We start from the raw sequence: 22,895 nt of genomic DNA, 5'->3' as shown, positions 1-22,895 counted from the left end.
GGACATCTGGAAGTTCAGTGTACTATTGAAGCCTGGCTTGGAGAATTTTGAGCATTACTTTGCTAGCGTATGAGATGAGTGCAATTGTGCGGTAGTTTGAGCATTCTTTGGCATTGCCTTTCTTTGGGATTGGAATGAAAACTGACCTTTTACAGTCCTGTGGTCACTGCTGAGTTTTCCAAATTTGCTGGCATATTGAGTGCAACACTTTAACAGCATCGTCTTTTAGGATTTGAAATAACTCGGCTGGAATTCCATCACCTTCACTAACTTTAACTTTGTAGTAATGCTTCCTGAGGCCCACTTGACTTCATACTCTGGTATGTCTGGCTCTAGGTGAGTGACCACACCATTTTGATTATCTAGATCATAAGACCTTTTTTGTATAGTTCTGTGTATTGTCACCTCTTAATCTCTTCTGTTGTTTCTGTCCTTTACTGTGCCCATCTTTACATGAAATGTTCCCTTGGTATCTCTTAAGTTTCTTGAAATCCCTGGTCTTTCCCGTTCTGTTTTTTCCCTCTGTTTATTTGCAGTTGTTCACTTAGAGCCTGCATTAACACTGTCACAGGGGGAGTGTTTTATGCTAGTGTTTTGAATGGGAGCCAGAGCTCTGCTGAAGTGTGGCTGTAGAGATTGGGGTGAGTGTGTCAAAGTCAAGGGTCAGTTGCTCAATTCCCAGTCAGGAGCTTGGAGCCAGGTTCTTGAGCAGAGATTAACGTGGTGATCTTGACTGCTGGGTCTGTAAGTAATGCCTGATGTTGATGAAGATGGGCCTCACAGTGACTGACACACAGGATGGGTTTAATGCAGCAGTCTTTTTATTTGTTAAAATTTTATTACTATTTTTTATTGGGGTATAATTGCCTTAGAGTATTGTGTTAGTTTCTGCTGTACCATGCAGTGAATCAGCTGTGTGTGTGTCTTCGTCCTCAGTTGCCCAGTCATGTCTGACTCTCTGCAACCCCATGGACTGTAGCCCACCAGGCTCCTCTGCAGCCACTTGCCATTTCCTATTCCAGGGGATCTTCTCGATCCAGGGATTGAACCCGTGTCTCCAGTGGTGAAGAATTAGCTATATGTATTCATGCAGCCCTTCTCTCTTGAGCCTCCCACCCTCCCACCTCTCTAGGTCATCTCAGAGCACCAAGCCAAGCTTCCTGAGTGTACAGCAGCTTCCCACTAGCTATCGGATTTACACATGGTAGTATATGTATTTGTCAGTCCTAATCTCCCGATTCCTCCCCCCACCTCCCCCCGCAACATGGCCACATGTCTGTGTTATATGTCTGCATCTCTGTCCCTGCTCTGCTTATTTGGTTCACCTGCACCATTGTTTTAGATCCAACGTATGTGTTAACATAGACATCTTTTCTTCTTCTGTCTGATTTTGTATGCAGACTCAGTGGCAGTCTTTAACTTTATTTTTAATGAGGCATAACTAATGTCAGTATTAGATAAATTGAAGTGATTCTTCTCCCCCTGTCTTGTCCCTCTCCCCTGCTGACCACTAGTTTCTTCTCTAAATCAGTGCATTTTTTTTTTATTCCCTAGTTGTATTTTTTTTATGCAAGTGATATCATACCGAATTTGTCTTTGTCTTATTTTCATTGCTGGGTATATGGTAGTTCTGCTTTTTAGTTTTTTCAGAAACCTCTGTAATACTTTCTGTAACGCCACACCTAATACAGTCCCACCAGCAGTAGAGGAGGGTTTCCTTTTCTCCACGTCCCGGAAGGGCAGCAGCCTTCCTTGGCCGGGAAAGCCTGTCGCAGTGGTCATGTAGGCCTGGGCGCTGATGGCTTGGGCTCATTTGCTGGCAGAAGGGGTGGAGAAGGACAGGTCTGCTGAGGGGACTGATCCACTGCTTGGGGGTGACAGGTTTGCCCAGGGGTCAGGGAGTGTGATGGCCCCTTGGATGTAAGTGGGCCCTTGGCAGGGACCCCTGACGAGAGTCTGGTGTGGCTGTTTCTGGGGAGATAGTGTGTAGACCCTAAAGCTGTTTGGTGGTGGGACTGCAACTAAGTTAACTGGTCCTGCTGTCGTGTGGGTTCTGACCCACCTTGTTTGAGCCTCAGCTTTCATAGGAAGGTGGGCATTGATCTAAACGTGCTTGAGTGAGAATTTGGGGCTACACACGGGGGTTTGGCCCCTGTGGCTCCAGGAGCAGGTTAACAGTCAGAGGGCGTTAGTGCTTGGAGTTCTGGGCTCAGGAGGACGGATGACGGGAGGCAGGGCAGCCGGGAGAGCGGTGGGCTGGGGGTGGGGGTGCGGAGCAGGAGGAGGAGGAAGGCTGGGTAGGAAGCAGCCCGTGGTGCGGCTTCGGGAGTGGACAGAAACCCAGAGCATGAGTGCCTGCACGTGCCCACGCAGCGTTTAACTGGATCTGCCCTTTTGCTTCTGTTTCGAGTGCCTTCTCTTTTTACACTCTTGGTGTGTGTCTCCTGGGCACAATGTGGCATGGTAGGTCTCAGAGATTTTGGCAGTGGATTGCAGTGCAGTGTTTATGCCACTTATAGCATGATCAGCTTTTTTATGTTGAAGTCAACATATATTGGGTGTTCATATAGGGGATTCTGAGCTATTCAGTACAGTTTTTATATTTGGGGATTTTAATTACCATTAAACTTTGTCTTGTGTGATTAAACTTGAACATCAGAAAAAGGCTCTTGGAGAGAAGAGTGGTGTCCAGCCAGCTTTGAGACCATGTTGGTGGTAGTTTGAAACAGGTAGAATGTTTACTTGTAGTGCACATCTAAGGGATCACTCGGCAGACTCTGGCTGTTAGTGGTGCCATTTTAGTGTCAATCTTTTTTTCAGTAAGTATTTATTGAGTGTGTGCTGTGGGGCAGGCACTGTTTTAGACAAGTTCATCATCCCTGTGGGATTTGAAGAAGTCTTTGTTTTTTGGGAGATGGTGTGTTTCTCTGAAACAACTGTTAAAGCATATTTTTTCTCAATAGGGTGATTCTGAAGACGATACAGAGGAGCAGTCTCAAGAACAGAGGTAAGGAAGGGATGGGGGCAAATCTGGGCTAAGTCTCCCTGCCCACTTTGGGTGCTTTCTGACGTCTTGGAATATGTGTTTATGTGTTTAATATTACCTGTGACAAGCCTTTCTTTCTGACATTTGGGGTATCTGGACTCTAATAATACGGTTTTGTTCTAAATGAAGTTGCACGGAAAGCTCTGGAGACATCCCCCACCCCAGCTTCACTCTCCCATGCCGTCCTTGCACACTCCGCCCTGTACACCCTCTGTTCTGTCTGCACACACCTGTGGGTCATCGTGGTGCTGCGAGCCGACATAACACTTTGAATGAGACCTGCTTGTGTGCAGTAGGGAAGTCAGACATTACTGTAAATAAAGCAAAATAGTTATGTTTATAATAAGAACTATCAGTAATTCAGCTGCTGTGGGAGAGATGAGCGAGGTGGGTCACGCGGACAGGTGGTCGGAGGTGACGCTGGAGCTGAAGTGTGGGAATGCATGGGGGCAGCCACGTGGTGGGCAGAAGGAAGGGAGGGTGCCAGGGCCGTGCGGTGGGGTGCTGGTGGCAGCGCAGGGGCCTGGAGACGGCCAGTGTGGTTCTGTAGGGTCAAGGGGTGAGGCGCGACCGGAGAGCAGACCAAAGCGACGAGATGCAGCTTTATTTTTTAAGTGTGAGGTGAGTGGTTAAAAGTGGCCAGCAAATCGAAGATGTAAATTACCTTTTTGAGGAGAATGCCTTGGTCCCAGGGCTCGTGTGGTTCACTGTTGTCAAACTGGGATGTCCGGTGCCTTGGAAGGACCTCAGTACTCTTTAAGTGGTGCCGGGCAAGGGCGTGCGTTTCAGAGAATCAGCTTCTGGATTCCCGGCATCCATGTCCTGTCCTGAAACTGATCTGAGATCGCAACTTACCGTTTTCCTCCTCTCTTCTCACAGTCTCACTTCTCCGCTTTGCCGGAGGAAGGCATGCCTTTTAGAAGGGCCTCATCTTGCTCTGTGCTTCACCGTGGGCAAAGGGACAGTTTAAAATACTGTTACTGGTTCTGAGAAAATGACTGAACTCTGATTGAATGACAGAGTCATTTGTAACTCGTGGTTTTCATGTCTTCTTTAAAGAAGACGTCTTTCACGTCTTCACTTTCTATAAAACTGAAGGAGGACCCAATCAAATTGGCAGTTGTTTAGGCTATCAAAAGTTCTTTCTCTTTTTATTACTTTTTACTGGAGTACAGTTGCTTTATGATGCTGTGTTAGAACGCTGTAGAGAACATTGCTGCACTGTGTTCTGTATAGCAAAGTCAGTCAGCTAAGCGTGTACATATATGCCCGTTTTTTGGACGTCCTTCACGTGTAGGTCACCATGGAGCATTGAGTAGAGCTCCCTGTGCTGGGCATTTGGTCCTTATTAGTTACCGGTTTTATACATGCACGCATGCGTGCTAAGTCACTTCCGGCGTATCCGACTCAGCTGCGCTGTGGACTGCAGCCTGCTGGGCTCCTCTGTCCACCCGGTTCCCTAGGCAGGAACACTGGAGTGGGTTGCGTGCCCTCCTCCGGATTGTATACACAGCAGTATATCTATGTCAGTCCCAGTCTCTCAGTTCTTCCTACTCCCCCTTCTTTGCCTGGTATCCGTACGATCTGTATGTCTGTGTCTCTGTGTCTACTTTGCGGATAAGCTCGTCTGTATCAATTTTCTAGCTTCCACATTAACGATACTGTACAAGGTTTTTCTCTTTGTGACTCCTTTGCTCTGTATGACAGTCTCTGCGTCCATCCACCTGTCTGCAGATTGCACAGTTTCGTTCCTTTTTGTGGCTGAGTAACATTCCATGGTATGTGTGTATACCACATTCTTCTGTTGATGGACATTTAGGTTGCTTCCATGTCCTGTCTGTTGTAAATAGCACTGGAGTGGACATTGGGGTGCATGTATCTTTCTGAATTATGGTTTTCTCTTCGTATATGCCCAGGAGTGGGATTGCTGGGTCATATGATAGTTTTATTGTTAGTTTTTTAAAACTAAAACTGTCACTGTTCTCCACAACAACTGTACCAATTTACATTCCCACCAACAGTGTAAGAGAGTTTCCTTTTCTCCACACCCTCTCCAGCATTTATTGTTTGTAGATTTTTTGATGATGGCCATTCTGACTGGTATGAGGTGATACCTCATTGTAACTTTGATTTGCATTTCTCTAATAATTAGTGATATTGAGCATATTTTCAAGTGTTCGTTGGCCATCTGTATGTATTCTTTGGAGAAATGTCTGTTTAGATCTTTCACCCATATTTTGATTGGGGTTTTTGTTTTTTTGATATTGAGCTGCATGAACTGTTTGTATATTTTGGAGATTAATCCCTTGTCAGGTGCTTTGTTTGCAAATACTTTCTCCTAAAAGTTCTTTTTAATGATAGACTTTTGGCAAAAATGCTGAGGGAGTTTAGAGCATGTAGGGACAGTGCTGTAACAAAGGTTCTTACATTCACATCTATGTGAACAAACTTTCTCAGTGCTTACATTAAAAAAAAAAAGGACAAGGAAAATAACAAATTGGTGCTAATTAAACTTGTCTCATTCTAACAGTAATATTCACATAAATCAATTACAAGGGAAAAGACAGTTTATTCATCTCATTAAAGGATGCAGTTTCAATAAAATTATGTTCAATTACCTATGAAAATTTGTAAAATTTCTTGGTTTGATCAGTTGTGTGCTAATAAAATTATAATGATAATTCAGAAGAAAAAAATGAACATTTAGATCCTGTGGTCATAAGATTTTTTAAAAATCCTGAAATCTCAATTTGAGCCCATAGTTTTGTTGAAAGAGGCTTTGTACATAAAGCTATTTTAGGTTAAAATCCTTTTGAGAGAATATCCAGCAATACAGGAAAGTCCATCTGTATATTTAAAAAAATGGATGATGATGAAAGTTATTGCAGTGGTATTTAGATTCCTTTGAATGTAATTTTAAAAGTGTGAGTCTGATTAAAATTGCCAGTATTTACAGTATGTCAGAAATTACATTTTTTGCAAACATTTAGATTCATGGTATATATAACATTTTACGTGTTTGAGATTACTCAAACATATGGGTCAAAGCTGGAAGTTGTCACAACCCTGTTCGAGTGTCTGGGAGCAAGACTAGCTGAGTGCTGACAGTGGTTCCAGCTTGGTTGGCAGCGGTGGGGACGGAGGACGTGGAAAGTTCTGCGGGGAACTTTGGTTGGCTCAGTTGTGGAGATGAAGAGAAGACTGGAGCAGTGATGATGTGATGGGAAAGGTCTAGCGGAGGGCAGCCGGGAGCTCTGCTTGGTTGCCTCCTAGGAATCTCAGACTTGAAGAGACAGGAGGCAGTGTGAGCTAGGGAGTGAGTGTGAGCTGCTGTGAGCTAGGGAGTGAGTGTGAGCTGCTGTGAGCTAGGAGTGAGTGTGAGCTGCTGTGGGCTAGGAGTGAGTGTGAGCTGCTGTGAGCTAGGGAGTGAGTGTGAGCTAGGGTGTGGGCTAGGAGTGAGTGTGAGCTGCTGTGAGCTAGGAGTGAGTGTGAGCTAGGGTGTGGGCTAGGAGTGAGTGTGAGCTGCTGTGGGCTAGGAGTGAGTGTGAGCTGCTGTGAGCTAGGGAGTGAGTGTGAGCTAGGGTGTGGGCTAGGAGTGAGTGTGAGCTGCTGTGAGCTAGGAGTGAGTGTGAGCTAGGGTGTGGGCTAGGAGTGAGTGTGAGCTGCTGTGGGCTAGGAGTGAGTGTGAGCTAGGGTGTGGGCTAGGAGTGAGTGTGAGCTGCTGTGGGCTAGGAGTGAGTGTGAGATAGGGTGTGGGCTAGGGACGCCAGGCTGCGTCTTCGGGGGCCTTGTCCTTTGTACCTTGGCGCTGGTTTTCTGCTTTCACAGATACTTCTTTCTTATTAATAAGAACTAGCTTCTTCTCACCAGTTTCCCACCACACTTAAAGATACAGAGTAGATTTTGCCCTTCTTCCTCTTTTGACATGGATGACTGGAGTGAGGGTGTAGGGGGCATTGAGTCCAGTGGCTGTCAGACTTACGGACAGCAACTCGGTGAGAGACCTTTTACACCTTTTACATGATTATTTGTTACCACAGGCAGTTAATGGGGGTGTATGACTATGTACTCCTGCTCATTTATTTGTAAAGTAGCCCTTAACCTGTGCTACCTCTGGTGTACTCTATTTTCTTTTCCATTTTTAAAAATTGTGGCAAATGTGTTAACACCTACCGCTTCAGCCAGTTTGAAGTGTACGGTTCTGTGGTGTTGAGTACATTCACATGGTCGTGCAGCTGTCAGCCCACAGAACTCGTTTCATTCTCTTTCATTGAAAAAACACCGGCTGCCACTGCTGAATTGATTTCAGAACTCCTTAATCACGATTCACTGTTGGCTCAACCCTGATTTGTATGTTATAATCTTCTCAATGACCAATATTCCAGTGTTTTGCTGTTACTTTATCCCTAGTTGCTTTCCTTTTAGCAGGACTTCCAAGCCTCTTGGGTTTTTCTGTTGTTGTTGTTGAGTTTTTTTCCTTTTGTGTAAAGGCACGATCATGATGAAGGTTGGATGCTGCAATCAGAAAACCTTCTCTGTGTCCATTTTCTGAAAGTGTTGCTTCTGGTGTTTTTGCCATGAATTCTCTGTAAGTCTCACATCCTGTGATGGGTCAGTCACCTAAGTACTTACTGTTTGTTTACCTTCTACTGGGCAGTTGGAACTTTTTTAAAAATGAAGATTTTTAGTACTTTCAAAGCTCGTAGATTGTCTTGCTCCTTTTTTTTTTTAATTAAAAATTTTTTTTTGGCTGCATCTTGCAGTATGAGGGATCTTGGTTCCCCAACCAGGGATGGAACCTGTGTCCCCATGCTGTGGAAGCACAGAGTCTTAACCACTGGACTACCAGAGAAGTCCCTCTTGCTACTTTTAAATTAAGCCTTTTGCTTTAGAAGAGATGTAGGTTTATGGGAAAGCTGTAAAGATGGTACAGAGTTCCTGTCTACACTGCGCAGCTTACCCCAGTGTTAATCCCTTATGTTGGGGCTTCCTTAGTGGCTCAGACAGTAAAGTGTCTGCCTGCAATGCAGGAGACCTGGGTTCAATCCCTGGGTCAGGAAGATCCCCTGGAGAAGGGAATGGCAACCCACTCCAGTATCCTTGCTTGGAAAATCCCTTATGTTACTGTGGTCCATTGATCACAGCTCAGAAACCACTGTGGGTACGTTACTGTGAATTACACTCCACGCTTGATTCGTGTTTCCCTGGTTTTCCCCTAACGTTCTCTGTCCCAGGACCCGATCCAGGAACCCACGTGGCTTTCAGTTGTGTCTCAGGGTGCTTTTCGTTGTGACAGTCGGTCAGAGTTCCCTTGTTTTTGAAACCATGGCAGTTTTGAGGAGTTCATCCTTCAATTTGGGGTTGTCTGAGGTTTTTCCTCGTGGTTAGATTGAGGTTATGGGGGAGGAAGACCTCAGTACAAATTGCCGTTCTTGTTATATGTCAGGGGTGTTGGCTGTCAACGTGACACCGCTTTGGTGCTGACCTTGACCACCTGGCTGAGGTGCTGTTTGTCAGCTCTGTCGACTGGAAACTTCTTTGCTTACCTCTTTCCACACCGCCCTCTTTGGAGGCAAGTCATTAAGTAGGATAAGCTCCACTTACATAAATTGTTTAGAATTCCTCCGTTCGGGAGATATATCTGTTCTCTCTCACTTATTGATTTATTCAGTCCTTTGTTTATGTCATGGATGTTTATTTTACACTTTGGATGATGGTCCAGCACTAGGGTTGTGCTGCTATTTTGACTTTTTATTTTATTTATTTTTGGCCGTGCCAGGTCTTCACTGCTGCTCGGGCGTTTCTCTAGTTGCCGTGACTGGGGGCTGCCCTCTGGCTGCGTTGTGGCAGCTGCTCTTGCTGTAGGGCACGGGCCCTAACGTGCTCAGGCTTCAGTATTTGTGGCTCCGGCGCTCTCGAGCACAGGCTTAGTCATTGTGGCGCATAGGCCTGTGGGATCTTTCCAGATCAGGGATCGAACCTGTGTCTTCTGCATTGGCAGCCAGATTCTTTACCACTGAGCCTCCAGGGAAGCCCTGCCCTGCTATTTTAACGCCATTTATTCTTAACCTTATATATAAAGTCATTAGTGTGTCCTTACACATTTTTCAAACATTTTTGTGATTTTCATTTTAATTACTACCCTGCTGTGCCAACATTAATGACATCAAGGTGAACTGGAAGTCAGTGGAGGCAGCACATGGGAACTCCACAGAATGAATGCTCTGTCTCTGAGAGAACCTGTGCAGAGGAACAGCTGCTAACTTGGGCAATAGATTTGACCACAGAACAGCCTCAGTACGTTCTCGAAAGAGTGGCGGCGGCCCTGACCTCTGGCACTGGAGAGAGTGCAGAAAGAGAAGGGGGCCCTGTGTCTCCTCCAGACCAGCCAGGGTGGGTCCTCGCTGACTACTGTGGATTCTGGGGCGGGGGGTTTCTAGAGCAGCTTGCCTGTGATCTCAGACAGAGTTTGGGAAAGCTTTTAGGATAATTGGCCTCATTGAAGATTTTGTTTATATTATCTTGACTTCATCTTCTGTGAATGCTATGTAATTGTACTTGGTTGAAAGCCAGAAAAGCAATATTTGAAAAACTTTCTCCCCTCGCTCTTCTCCATCCCCATTTTTCTCCTGGGTGTTCTCAGATATCAGCAGTAATCTGCTCCTCTGCTGAGAAGGATTGCTGTTGGGGATTCAGTGGCGGGAGCAAAGGGGAGCTGGCTGACTTCAGCCCTTCTTAGAACTGGCTGCGCTCTGGATGCATCTCTGAAAAGCCTTTTTGGGGTCAGTTTGTTAGAATGTGAAAAATTTAAGTGCTGGAAGAGTATAAATAGTATGTTATTTCCGTTTTTAAGATGGTTCTGTAAAAATTATCCATACTGACTGGCTCTGGGGTGTCCGGGGAAGGTGGTGGTGGTTTTTAATGTACTTTTGTCTGGTAGCAGCAGCAACATGTGTTCTCCTGAAACCATCTCCATCAGTTAGAGGCCGATCCTAAGAGTCAGAACATGAAGAAAATCTCGTTAACCTTTCAGCAACAATCTGAAAGATGTAATTGCAGACAGTAACGGCTTAATCTTCAGGGAAGCTTCCTTTTGGCAATGAATCCGTCTCAGAGCTCCCACGGGGAACGGATCTACTTTCTGCTCGTCTTTGTTTTCCTTCAGAAACTGAAAGGCATGTTTTTAGCACAACCCTGGAGTTCCTTAACTGTTGATAGGGTCGTGCATTTCTAACCCGAGCTTGCCTCTGCCTCCTCTCCTGGGTTTTCACGGAGAAGGGACCTGAATCCGGTGGCACCTCCTGCCCAGGTCGCACTGTGCAGTCGGGGAGCAGCTTCCGCCTTCGGGGGCCACCCCGGGAGCGCGCCCCCTCTGCCAACCCGCGCCTGCGTCTGCACAAGCCCGAAATCAGGGCTCCCCTCGCCTCCTGGCATACCCCTTGCACCCAGGGGGTCACCAGGTCTGGCTGCATCTTTTTCTCACGGTCTCCTGCCTCGGTTTTACAGCTACCCTAGCCTGTTCTCCACGTCCCTACCCACCTGATGTATCTAAAACTTGGGCATCCTTGCCTCCATGCCTCTTCCATGCGGCCTTTTGGGGGCCCCTTGCCTTCTGAGCCTGGCACAGAGGCCTTTTGTGATGTAGGTGTCGCTCTCCTCTCCAGCCTTCCTCCCCCCGCTTCTTGCTTCCTCTCGGGCACGTGGCCCCTTTGCCTGGCAGGGACTCTCTTCTCTTCCCCGGCCAGCCCCTCACCCAATTCTGTCCTGCTGGCTCCAGTGCTTACTTCTGTGTTTAAAGTCCTCAGGATGCCCACCTACCTGTCTGAGTCTCAGCCAGCGGATCCCCCAGCACCTAACCACTGCCTGACACCTAGGAGATGATCTGCTAAAGGAAGGGACAAACCCTCCTATCTTTAAGTCTTTGAAATTGATTGCTTGTCATACTTCATGTGCCTTTCATATCCAAGCACACAAACCATATATGTCATTGAAACCACGGTACTGATATTCCTATTAGGGGTTGTGGTTTTTAGATTGGGTTGTTGCAGTTGGTGTGTTTTTAATGAGAATGGGTTTTTAGCTCTGTCCCTGCACCCTGCAGTGTCTTCTGCAGGGTCATGGGGCCTGAGGGGGTGCAGAGTGAACGTGTTCAATCATGATTTTCGTGGCTGTGACAGTGTGAAGTGAATTTCCTTAGACTGTAATAGGGCTCATAATTTGGGTATTGGCCTTAGAATTACAAGCTTTTAAACAGGGTTCTTTGTACATAATAAATTTGTTAAGCCACAAAACCCTTTTCAGCTGTTTTAGGTGGTGAAATTTCTAGCAAAGCTTTTTTGACACATATAATTTTTAGGCCTCAAGTGAAATCAATTGGGATAATGGTATAATAGGATCAGAATCTTATACTGATTTTCACTGAAAGTTTTGCTTTTCTTGAATATGTATTTTTTACACACTATGGGGTGATTCGGTTCAGTTCAGTCACTCAGTCATGTCTGACTCTTTTCGACCCTGTTGGGCTGCACGCCAGGCCTCCCTGTCCATCACCAACTCCCTGAGTTTACTCAAACTCATGTCCATTGAGTCGGTGATGTCATCCAACCATCTCATCTTCTGTCATCCCCTCTCCTGCCCTCAGTCTTTCCCAGCATCAGGGTCTTTTCCAATGAGTCAGTTCTTCACATCAGGTGGCCAAAGTATTGGAGCTTCAGCATCAATCTTTCCAGTAAATATTCAGGACTGATTTCCTTTAGGATGGACTGGTTTGATCTTCTTGCACCCCATGAACAGTATGAAAAGGCAAAAAGATATGACACTGGCGTGATTAGACTTGCGCTAATTTGTATCTTTAATTAAAAAGAATATTTGAGTCAGCTTTAATGATTCCAGGTGTATTTTGAAGGGTTAGTTTAGAACAAAAACAGACAAAACACGTCATTAATGTTGATAGTCCCGAAACAAAAAAGGGGAATTGGAGATCCTGAAACAAAAAAGGGGGAATTGGAGAGCTTGGGTGTGTTTCAGAAGATCCTCTGTGTCCATTAAATTAGACTCGGTCGGGTCGCCTTTAGGAGAAGTGGCTTAACTCAGTACTGAAAGTCCAGCCTCTCAGCGTCCTTCCACAAGCTGTCCCGGGGCCTGGCTGGGTACTCATTACGTTAGTCACCATGCTTATCATCAGAGTAACGATGGAATCCATTCAGTCAGGCCTTCTGACCAAAGGATGAGGCAGTGTCAACAGCCCAGGAAGACTGGCTATGGAAATTACCATATGGTTAAAATGTGCATGGGCCTTCTCTAGTGGCGCAGTGGTAAGAAATCTGCCTGCCAATGCAGGAGATGCATGTTTGATCCCAGGGTTAGGAAGATCCCCTGGATTAGGAAATGGCAACCCACTCCAGTGTTCTTGCCTGGAAAATTCCATGGACAGAGGATCCTAGCAGGCGACAGTCCATGGGGTCACAAAAGAGTCGGACTGGACTGAGCACATATGAAGTATGTAAAAGACTCAGAGAAGCTTATTTTAGACAAGAAAGAAGGTAGTGAGTGCTGTGAGCAAGAGAGAGGCTTGGGTGTTTTGTTGCTGGGAATCCAGCCTAGGTCTTAAGAGATGAGCTGACATTTTGGCCATTTATCCCTTCTTTACTGTGCTTTGGATCGATGAGAAGAAAGGTATCCTAGATGGAGCCCAGTGTATTGGCAGCAGTGTTGATTAGTCCTGTAAAGATGTTGGAGATGTGTTGTGACATCAAGCCGCTTATTGCTTAAGGTGGTAGAACCTGGGATTTCAAGGTTCAAAGAAGAAATATAATTTCCCAAAGCAGTATTCTCTGTCTGGGAACACCAGTAATGAGATAATGGGGTCTCCTGGGAGCTTGTTACTCTCGTTTTAAATGAATTGTCATCAAATTATTAGTTTGTTGTTAGAGTCTTCCACATAGGAAATAGGACTCCAGAGTAATAGTGATCTCTCCTCCCCAATAAATGTGACAAAAGAACATTGCCACTTTACAAATAATTACTGCAGTTAGTCTGGACAGTGTTTCATAGAGGTGCTCAATAAAGATGTTTTTGGAACCATTGCTTTAGGGTTTACCATTGCATCTACTTGTAAATGATGTGAGAAAAAGTTTCATTTGTGAACTGTAGTCCTTCCCAATGTTTTCCCCCAAAGTAGTGGGGATGTAGTTTTGAAAAGTCTGCTGTGGGTACAGAAATTCTTTTTTTTTTTTTTGGAAAGTCTTTTAAATTAAACAACTTACTGAGAATTTTCAGTCATTTAAAAATTACTCACTGATCATTCCTTTTTTTTCCTTCAGAAATCATTAAATAAAATCCATGTTTCAGGAACACAGATAGCCTGTGTACTTTCTGGCATCATCTCTTCTCTGCTACACAGATGCTTACCCCAGTCTGAGAAGCGCGGCTTTAGTGTGTTCCTGCTTTTTCCCTTACTGTATGTCCTGTTGTTTCTATCCAGTTTGTTCAAGTAAACACGGCTCTGCCTTCAGAGCATGTGGCTGTTGGTCTAAAACTACGTTGTCCGGTAGGAAAGATGATTTGCCATTTATGGAATGTCTGGAAGTGCCCACTGCTGTGCTTGAAGTCGTTCCCAGGGAACAGCAAAGACACCGTGTGTGACCTCCTGAGTTGACCTTTGTGAAAACATGCACATTAATTCATGTTGATGTCATGCCTTGTACAATGGTGACTTTCAGGATTGTGCGACCCTGTGAATGTTCATTCCTTTATTTAGCTGCCGCTAAATTGTTGATTATAGGTGAAGTCCAGCTTAAATAACATTGCAGCAGTGTTCCAGGTGATAAGTTATGGCAGGTGTGTGTGCACATACTGTGAATTTTTGGTGAAATAATTCTTCTGGGAACATGATTCATCTTTCTCTCTTAAAATCAGGCCATGTCAATCCAATTAATCCATTCAAAATCAGATTTAAGTCATTGCCCTTGTACTTAGGGTTTGCAGAGTCCTTTCTCATGAATTGTTCTTAGAAAACCAGGTGGGTGTGTGCTGGTTTTCCCATTTTATAGATGAGGAACGAGTTCATAAAGCCCAACAGTTGAAGACCACGGAGCTGTGTGGTGGCAGGCCAGGCCCATAAGTGGAAGTGGCCTCTTTCTAGATACACCTGTCTGTCTTGTCTCTAAAGGAAAGGGGAATGACTCGCTTCCCAGATAGATGTACTGGTGCCCAGCACTGATGGGTGAAAGCAGTTCAACTCTCTAGTAAGCTTCGGTAGTGTGGGGTACCTGGCAAACCCCCTGAAAAAAAGGAGCATGGCACTTGTAAGACAGACCCAGAGCTGGGTCTTCAGTCAGCCTTTACGGGCTGCTAGATAGCTTCTTCAGTTTACATTATTCCTAGGGGCTGCTCATGCACTGACTGTCAGCTGCGTAGCTTTTGGAATAGTCTGGAAAGTGCATATCTGGAATTTTAGGATTACTTGGTGGAACACATGCCAGTGTGTTACAATACATGCTTAGAGGTTGCCCTCTGTCCTGGATGGACGTGTTATCCTGTTAGCTTGCTTTGCGATTAGGTATTTTCAGCTTCAAGTAACAGAAAGTCCTGACTCAACCAGCTCAAACAATGAAGAAGGAGTTATGTCACCTAACAAGAAGCCAGGAGGCAGGGTGGTGCTGGTTGGGTTTGCTGAGCAGTGGGCGTCGGCAGCCAGGCCCTTCCCACTTGTCCGCCTGCTGCCACCCGCCGCGCCCCCCACCCCACCCGGCCCCAGCGCGCTCGCTGCCTGGTGAACATCCGTGGGCAGGTGAAGCGCCTTCCTCCTGGGCGGCTTTCTCAGGAGCACCCCCCAGTGACTTCCCCTTACGCCTCACTTCAGAATGGGTCCGTCTCAGCCTGAACCCCTCCCGGGCCTCGGGCGCGGTGGGGCCGCTAGGCTTGGGAGGGTGCTCGCTGCGCCGCGCAGGCTTTGGCTTTGAGGTGGGCGGGTGGAAGGGGAGGGAGGGCAGGCTGGCTGCAGGGGTGCCCGCAGCTCGTCACCTGCGCCAAGTGCGCAGTGAGAGGCCCGGGCGGCGTTTCTGGACGCGCAGTCCTGGAACCAGCAGAATCAGCACCACCTGGGAACCTGTTAGGCCGGTTCCCAGACCCCACCCGGCCCGGCTTCTGAATCAGAAGCTCCGGGGCGGGGTCTGCGAGCTGTTTTCACAGCCCTCCGGGTGATTCTGGCGCGGAGAGGTCCAGCCGAGGCCTCCGAGAAGGCACATTTCAAGACACACTTTCGGTTGAAGGTGAAATGATGGGCGGCGGAGGAGGTCTCGGAGGTGAAGCTGGGAGGCCGCCTGCGCTCAGCGCACGGGCCGCCCCGGTGGGCGCAAACCTCGGATACCTGCACGCCCTTCATGGTGCCAGCCTTCGCCGGCAGATGCGGCTCTCCTAAAGGAGTGCTGTCCTGGTGATGGGCAGGGCGGGCCCCCCACCCGGGCCCACCGTGTCCCCGCAGGCCGTCGAGCTCGGCTTCCCGGGAGGAGGGAGGAGCTTTCTCGGGGATAATTCATTCATTATAAGGGAAGTGAGTCTGGCAGAAAACCTTGGCCCAGTAAACAGAAAGTCTCAGTTATGGGAGGGGAGTGGCCACCGGCGGTAACAGGGTGTGTGTGAGCGCGGATCTGCCTCCTGGCCCAGCTCCCTCTAGGCACGTGGCTGTGTGTGTGTGTGTGTGTGTGTGTGTGTGTGTGTGTGTATGAGAGAGCGTGAGCACACGACTATGGGGGGTTTGTTGGGGCAGGAGGATATTAAGTAAAAACTGAGAGAAATATTCTAAATACTCTGAGGACCTGGGTGGGCTGGAGCATCAGGGGCGCCGCCCACTCTGGGGGGCACCTGGCCATTCGCCTCACACCCCAGGCGCGGTCAGGGTGCCGGCCTGGCTGCAGGAGCCGGATGGGACCCTCGGGTGGGGGGAGCTGGAGAGAAGGGCGATGGTTGGGGCCGGGGCTGGGGCGGCTGAGCCTTGGGAGGCGGGAGGCCTCCCCCGACCAGACCAGACAGGGATTCCCGGGGCTCTTTCGGGGCGCAGTGGGGGCGTGTCCCAGCGGAGGGGGCAGGAGGCGGAAGCCCAAGCTGCAGCGTGCTGTGTTCGCTTCCTAGGGCGGCCATGACAAAGGACTTACCGGTAGCTTGAAACAACAAATTTCTTCTCAGTCCTGGAGACCAGGAGTCAGAGCAGCGCCGCTCTACCTCCGGAACCGCAGGGACTCCCTCCTTTCCCCTCTTGGCTTCTGCTGCTTGGCCGTGAGCGTCGCCACTCTGGCTTGCGGCTGCATCCCCCCGGCTCCGCCTGTGCCCCGCGTGCCTGCTCCCTGCGCTGTCTCCGGAACTGCACATGGCTGTCTTAGGACAGCAGCGTACAGTCGGGGGTTTGTCCTACCCCCGTATGCCCTGATCTTAACTCGTCATGTCTGCAGCGACCCTGTTTCCAGTAAGGTCACATTCTGAGGTCCTGGCGGCTAGGACGTCAGCGTGCCATCTTAGGGGGACACAGTTCAACCTGTTATGTACAGAGGCTCATATGTGAGCCTTCCGAGGGTCTGCTCACCCACTTCCCCGGCCCTCCCCTGACTCTGGGGCTCCTAGGAGGTGACTGGTGTTGGGCTGGGCGTTTGCATTCTGAGAGCTGCACTTAGAGTTACGCAGCTTTATCTGTAAGAGCACATACATGGGAATTCTTTATTGTTTTTACACCAAATTGTGGACACCAGGGACAAGTTTTTTTTTTATGATTTTTTTTAATTCGGTGGAAATAAGTGGGAAGGTGGAAGAATATTTCTGTATACACCGAAGTTTAGCAAATAGGTAAAGCCTTGCAATCAAACCACAGCCCTTAGGTTAGAATTCAGAAAAACACAGCTGCTGAAACTGCTGCCTGGCCGTGTGTGCTGTGTTGGGGTGTGTGGACGTATCTTAAACAGGTTTCATTCCCAGTTTAAACCCAGCAAGTGAATCCGTGTGGGTTGACGCATGTGCTGAAGTAGATCCTTGTGAGCCATTCATCAGTTTGAAGGGAGAATCCTTTTGTTGTTCTCTGGGAATGCTTGAATCAGTATGAGTCTTTTTCTGCCTTCATATACTTGGATTGCAATTATCCAGGTGTCTGAGAGTGCCAACAGTGAGGCATTGATGCTGGTACTGTAGATTTTAATACTTCATCTAGCAGTCTCCTTTCAGGTGGATGGATGTTCCATCCAAATTGCCTGTTGGTTTGACTTTCATGTAACTTTAATTAGTAGATTAATGCTTTGGGAACATCTGATCTGTGATCTTGAAATTGGTTACGGTTGGCGTAATTCACGGGTAATTAGGCGCCTTTGCAGCGACTCCTCCAGTCATTAGAGGGCCGGGGTAATTTGAGGTTGAAATGTGAGAATGAGGTGGAGAAAGCCCTTGTGCTCTATCCCTTAATCTTTTAATCCATTTAACCTGGTTTGTAAATTCAGGCTTCCTTTTAATTTGAGATATATTTAGGTAGCTGGGAAGAGGTTTCGAGGTTTCCTTAATTCATCACATTTAGACCATAATTATGGGAGGTAGGTTATTCCTAATTGCCTAAACTCCTTAAAGTTACCTTGGGTACAGCAAGAATCCATCAAAAATGTGTTGCTACCTGTTGGAAACCGAAATTCCAGGTTGAAAAAGTGAGCTGACAACCAGAAGAAACAGGCATGACAAAAACAAAACCCAGTTCGGAAGTATGTTTGTGGCATGTGGTGTAGAGTTCGTGGACGCACACCTCTCAAGTAACCTGGTCTCTTGCTGAGTTTAAGGAGCATCTCTCACTAAATGCACACTATTTACATTTTCTTTTTATTTCTGCTTTTGAATTGGGGGCTCAAGGGGAAACTGGAGAAGGGGAGAGATGCTTCCGGAGACCTGCACACCTGTAATATTGACTAATGAAAGGAGGGAAGGGGGAAGTAAATGGAATAAGAAACTGGGACAAGAAAAACAAAAAAAAAACCCAGCTAGATAGAGGAAAACCCAGCTAGATAGAGGGTCTGGATTGCGTGCATTTTTGGGTCTGTGCCCTCCTTGCAACTTGGAATTTTGATCAGGTAGATGGTGGTTATAGGTATTAATGTCATGAAATTAAATCTGCAGTCTTTTGTGTTGTTTTCTTAGTGACCCATGTCAGTTTTCTGTTCCTCTATAAGTAAAATCCTTCAGGTGATTGGTAAAAATCACTTTACTCCTGTTTAGCAACAACTTTAAATATGTTGTCATACTAGTCATTTTATTCCGATTTGTATAGTTTGCATTTTTTTTTGACATAGTAAAAGCTCTCCATACACATTTAATATAGTTTATCTCTGTGTTACTTTTTAGTAGTACAGTTGGTCTCTGACTTAGGATAGTTCAGTTTACAATTTTTCCACTTTACAGTGTTGTGAAAGTGATATACATTCAGTAGGAATTGTGTTTGGAGTTTTGAATTTTTGTCTTTTCCTAGGCTAGTGATAGGAGGTGGGATCCGATCTCATGATGCTGGGTGGGGTGGCCGTAGCTCCCATCAGCTTCGCCATCACAAGGGGAAATAGCTGATACACTGACAGCCATTCTGCTCCCCACTTTCAGTGGAGTATTCCATCAATTATATGAGATACTCAATACTTTATTATCAAGTAGGCTTTGTTATTACATGACTTTGCTTAACTGTAGGCTAATGCAAGTGTTCTGAGCACCTTTAAAGTAGGCTAGGCTAAGCTGGTGTTCGGTGGGTTCGGTGTATTAAATGCATTTTTAACTTATCATGGGTTTGTCTGGATGTAGCCTCATGGTGAATTGAACATCTGTACTTCTGTACTTTTTTTTTTTTTAAACGTTTCTTTCGGGTTTCCCAAATAAGGATTCTCAGTATCTGAAAATTACTTAGGCTATTATAGTATGTAAGCCTTCTGAACTTAGGTAGCTTTTGGAGTATTTCCCTGTAATGTCTAGTTTTAGATGTGTCTGGTGGTGCTCAGCGCATGTCATTTCTACTGTAAAATAGAAACCTGATGAAGACTTTAGCAAACTTATTATAGTAAGTAAATATTTAGCTTTTATTTCTTATGAAAAGACCTGAGAAGTTAAGTCATTTCTGGTCTTCAGGGAGGAGGGCTGGGGGGCAGGTTGATGTGATCATTTGATGTTGTGTATGCCACTGCACACCGGTTGCCAGACCGACCCGCTGCCCTTGGAGCTGTGACCTCCAGAGGGGGTGTCTCATTCAGAATTTGTACGAAAGCACCATATGGGCAAGTCCTGAACTTGGCTCCTCTTGCTACAGTTTTTATTATACTGAGCATTATTCCTTTTGTAGCCTTAAAAATTCACTTAGACATTAATTAGAATGTGAATTCTTTAAGTGTGCTTTGGCTTACTGGTTTTCCTGAGCACTTTCCAGTGTAAAGCACATGGCTTTGTGTTCGCATTTGGTCCATAGCCTTGTAAAGGAGGCCCCATCTGGAAAATGGGGTAAGGACACCAAGATTCTGTGTGTAGGGAACTGACATTTTTTTGAACATTTCTGGTGGTTTTTGTAAGTATCATCGTGTTTAACTCATACCTCCCAGGAGGACGTGGCTGTCCCTCCATCCTGCTGTGCCTCCAGAGGTCTGGATTCTCCCGCAGCCGAGGGGAGTGGAGCTGAGATGGGAGTCCAGCTGTCAAACCACCAGACTTAGGTTTCTCCCATCTACAGGTGTGATATCAATGATTAATAGAATTAGAAAATTCTCACTTGCTCTTGTTTCTGTCTTCCTTCTATAGTTTCCTTCTATTCTAAGATGAGTAGAACAAGAAAAACAAGATGGAATAGTGCCATTTATTTACATGTATTGAAATGTTAATCCATGTAAGCTGGGAAAATGCAGCATTGAGTTATGGGAACTTTGACCTAACGTTTAAAAGAACAGTGAAAAAATACATAATTTAGCCCAAGGGAAATGATCCAATATCCACCGTGATGGTGACTTACAAATTAGCCTGTTGTTTGGATTGTAGGTAATTCTTAATAATTAAATGCGTAGTATTATTTTTCTCTTGAGTTCACCCTGGATTAAAAATAGAGGGAGCTTGCTGAAGATCTGCGTTTTTATCCACCCTTATTCAAGTCTTTACATTTTACAAATTTTAATGATGTTTTGGCTGGAGATGTTTTCAACGACTATTTTGAATAGTCATTAATAAATGACTGTTAATAGACATTAATAGATGTGCTCAAAACTTTGCTTAAATTATTGTTTGAATTTTAAGGTTTTGCATAAAATAGCTCAAATTTTCTAAATTGTACCTGGGGAAAACGACTATTCTGCCGTACTCAGTGGTTAAAAGATAACATGCCAGTAATAGGAAGCTGGAATTTCATGTTTCTGGAAAGCCCTGAAATGTGCTGGTTAAACTAGGACGTTATGAACGCAGGATCTGCTCCCAAGGATTGTGCATCATTTTAAGGGAAGGAACACACGACTTTGAGGACACATGGATTAATGTGTGTTTATGCCCTGGGCTGTCAGCTTAGTTCTTTTTATTTACATCTTCCCTGGGCTTCCTATGACGCTGATTTAGGGCCAGTGGGGGAGGAACAGAGAAAGTGTGACGCGGGTAGGTTGAGGAGTTGTGGTTGGGAGTGGAGGAGACAGCTGGGGAGGAGGGGCCAGGATGGTAAGCCAAGAGCCAGGGTCACGGCCCTGTCCTTGTGTCAGCACCCTGGTGGTTGTGGGCAGAGCTGTGTAGGAAGATGTGAGCTCAGGCAGAAACGGGGATGAGGACATTTTCCCAACCCTCCAGGTAGGGTTGAAGCTGTGCTTGGAGCCAGAGCATCTGGGTTTGGATCTGACTTATTATCTGACCTGTTAGCAAGTTGCCAGAACTCTCCTTGCCTCAGTTTCCCCTTCTCTCAAATGTGGGTGTTATGAATAATACCTTCTGCAGAGTCTGTTGTAAGAAGTAAGTACAGTATGGTATTTGGAACAGTGCCGTGCGTGGAAGAGCTCCAGTCTTACCTGCCCCGAGGTGGAGACGGTCATCCTCGCTTTAGTTGTGGCTGCCTCTGCTACCAAGGGACCCTGCTCTGACTGCACCCGTCCCTTCTCCAGGGCAGCATGCTTTTTAAAGGAATGGTTGCACTAGAGCAGCTAAGGCCCCGGGCCCAGAGCTCGAACCCTGTCTGTGTGGCTTTACCAGCTGTGAGATCTTGAGCCTCAGTTTTCTCATCTGTGAAACTGGGACAGTCACGGGATCTAGTGAGGCTTAAAGGGGTTCTGTGTAAGAGAGGCTCTTCAGCACAGAATATGCAGCACCTATCAGAGTGTGTGCATACTTCAAAGACATTATACTATGTGTCTTAATAAACAGCAGGCTGTTTTACAAAGACATACTTAAAATGATATTCATCTTTCTATGGTGAGAAAAAATTAGGAACAACCTAATTTATATTGGGAAAGAATTAGAAACAGCATATGTGTCCAACAGTACATCTGTATAGGTTGCCATGAGATGTTTGCAAGAGAAAGAGGTTCATGATAGTGAATTTTTAATAGAAAAAAATTACAGACGGATGTTAACTGGACGTATTATGCTGCTTATTTTGCAATATATACAAATATTGAGTCAGTGTGTTGTACACGTGAAGCTAATATAATGTTGTATGTCAGTTGTGCTTCAGTCATGGAGTCGTCTGTCTTGGACGGTGATGTTGGCTGAGTGGGTCTGCGCCAGGTACTGGGATAAGCTTCCTGGTGTGTTACTGTGTTCTTGTGACAGCTCCCGGGCCTGCTGTCCCAAAGGCTGAACTGCCTGTGTGACGCTGGGCAGAAGCACTTGTGTCGTCCGGAAGAATATACTTGAAGCTGTTACAGTGTTTTCATTTGGTAGTGAAATGTTATTTTGGTTTTGCATATTATAGTAGGAGGTACATTAAAAAGTAAGGCACCTTGGCTTAGGGAACTCACAGTGAAGAGGGGAAACAGACTGAGGAGCTAACCGTGGTCCCTGACCGCAGCTCAGCAGCCTGGGAGGGCCCCTCCTGAAGGTGGTTCCCTCCAGCTGCAGGGCTGCTTGGTGACTGGGAGCTGGGTGTCAGAGGGGCGGGAGAGCTCGTGGCCTCGGGGGAGGGCAGTGCTCTGAACCCGGCTCTGCCCTGCCAGCTGTCTGTCCTGTCCTTGCTCCATCCTGGGGACGTGTGAGGGGAACCAGGGTGGGGGTGGCAGCTCTTTATCAGACAGGGGAGACGGGGCCTGTCAGAGGATGTGGCTGTGCCTTAGGTTAGGGAGTGGATGCCGCCCTGGCCAGAGAAGAAGCTTGAAGCTGAATCCCTTCCCTTGAGGACCAGCGGGGCCCCGGGCTCTGGGGGCGTGGAAGAGAAGACCATTTGGAGTCAGGGTGTCAACAGGTTCTGGATTTAATGGATAGGAATTCTTTAGAATGATATAAAATAATGCTTGGCTAGAAGCTGAGACTGAAGTACAGTTTTAAAAAACTGTAAATCACTTAAAAAGCATTTAAATCACTGAATGCTTTACCTAAGCAGAATTTTCTGTAGAAGTCAGGTAGACAAATGATAGACCCAGGCTGCCTTGTTACCCTGGGGTTGGGGAGGCTCCCCGAGGCACAGGGGTATTTTTCTTTCAAGACCATCATTCATTCATTCTCATGAATGCCCATCTCACCGTTCAGCTGGGGCCGCCCCTCCCCTAGCCCCCGAGGCAGCGCGCAGTCAGCCTGAGTCCAGCCGCATCTGCGCGGATGTGCGTGCAGGGACCACGGCCATGTCACGGTTGTCCCCTCACTTTTGTCCGGGACTGATTGGAGATTGGACATTATGAGGACG

General features: G+C 46.5%; 1 protein-coding gene across 2 annotated transcripts in view; it reads left to right on the top strand.

Annotated features, from left to right (window-relative positions):
* TMEM131L (transmembrane 131 like) overlaps positions 1-22,895 on the top strand; it is a 170,865-nt gene that overhangs the window by 10,235 nt on the left and 137,735 nt on the right. For both annotated transcript variants that reach the window (XM_043484277.1, XM_043484267.1), the window contains exon 3: positions 2,964-3,007. In XM_043484277.1, coding sequence (XP_043340212.1) covers positions 2,964-3,007 — 44 coding nt within the window. The remainder of the gene's footprint in view (positions 1-2,963; positions 3,008-22,895) is intronic.

Source organism: Cervus canadensis, chromosome 1 (genome assembly GCF_019320065.1).
Source record: "Cervus canadensis isolate Bull #8, Minnesota chromosome 1, ASM1932006v1, whole genome shotgun sequence".
NCBI classification, from domain to species: domain Eukaryota; kingdom Metazoa; phylum Chordata; class Mammalia; order Artiodactyla; family Cervidae; genus Cervus; species Cervus canadensis.
Note: the sequence above shows the minus strand (reverse complement) of the source record. Positions and strands in the feature narration are given on the sequence as shown.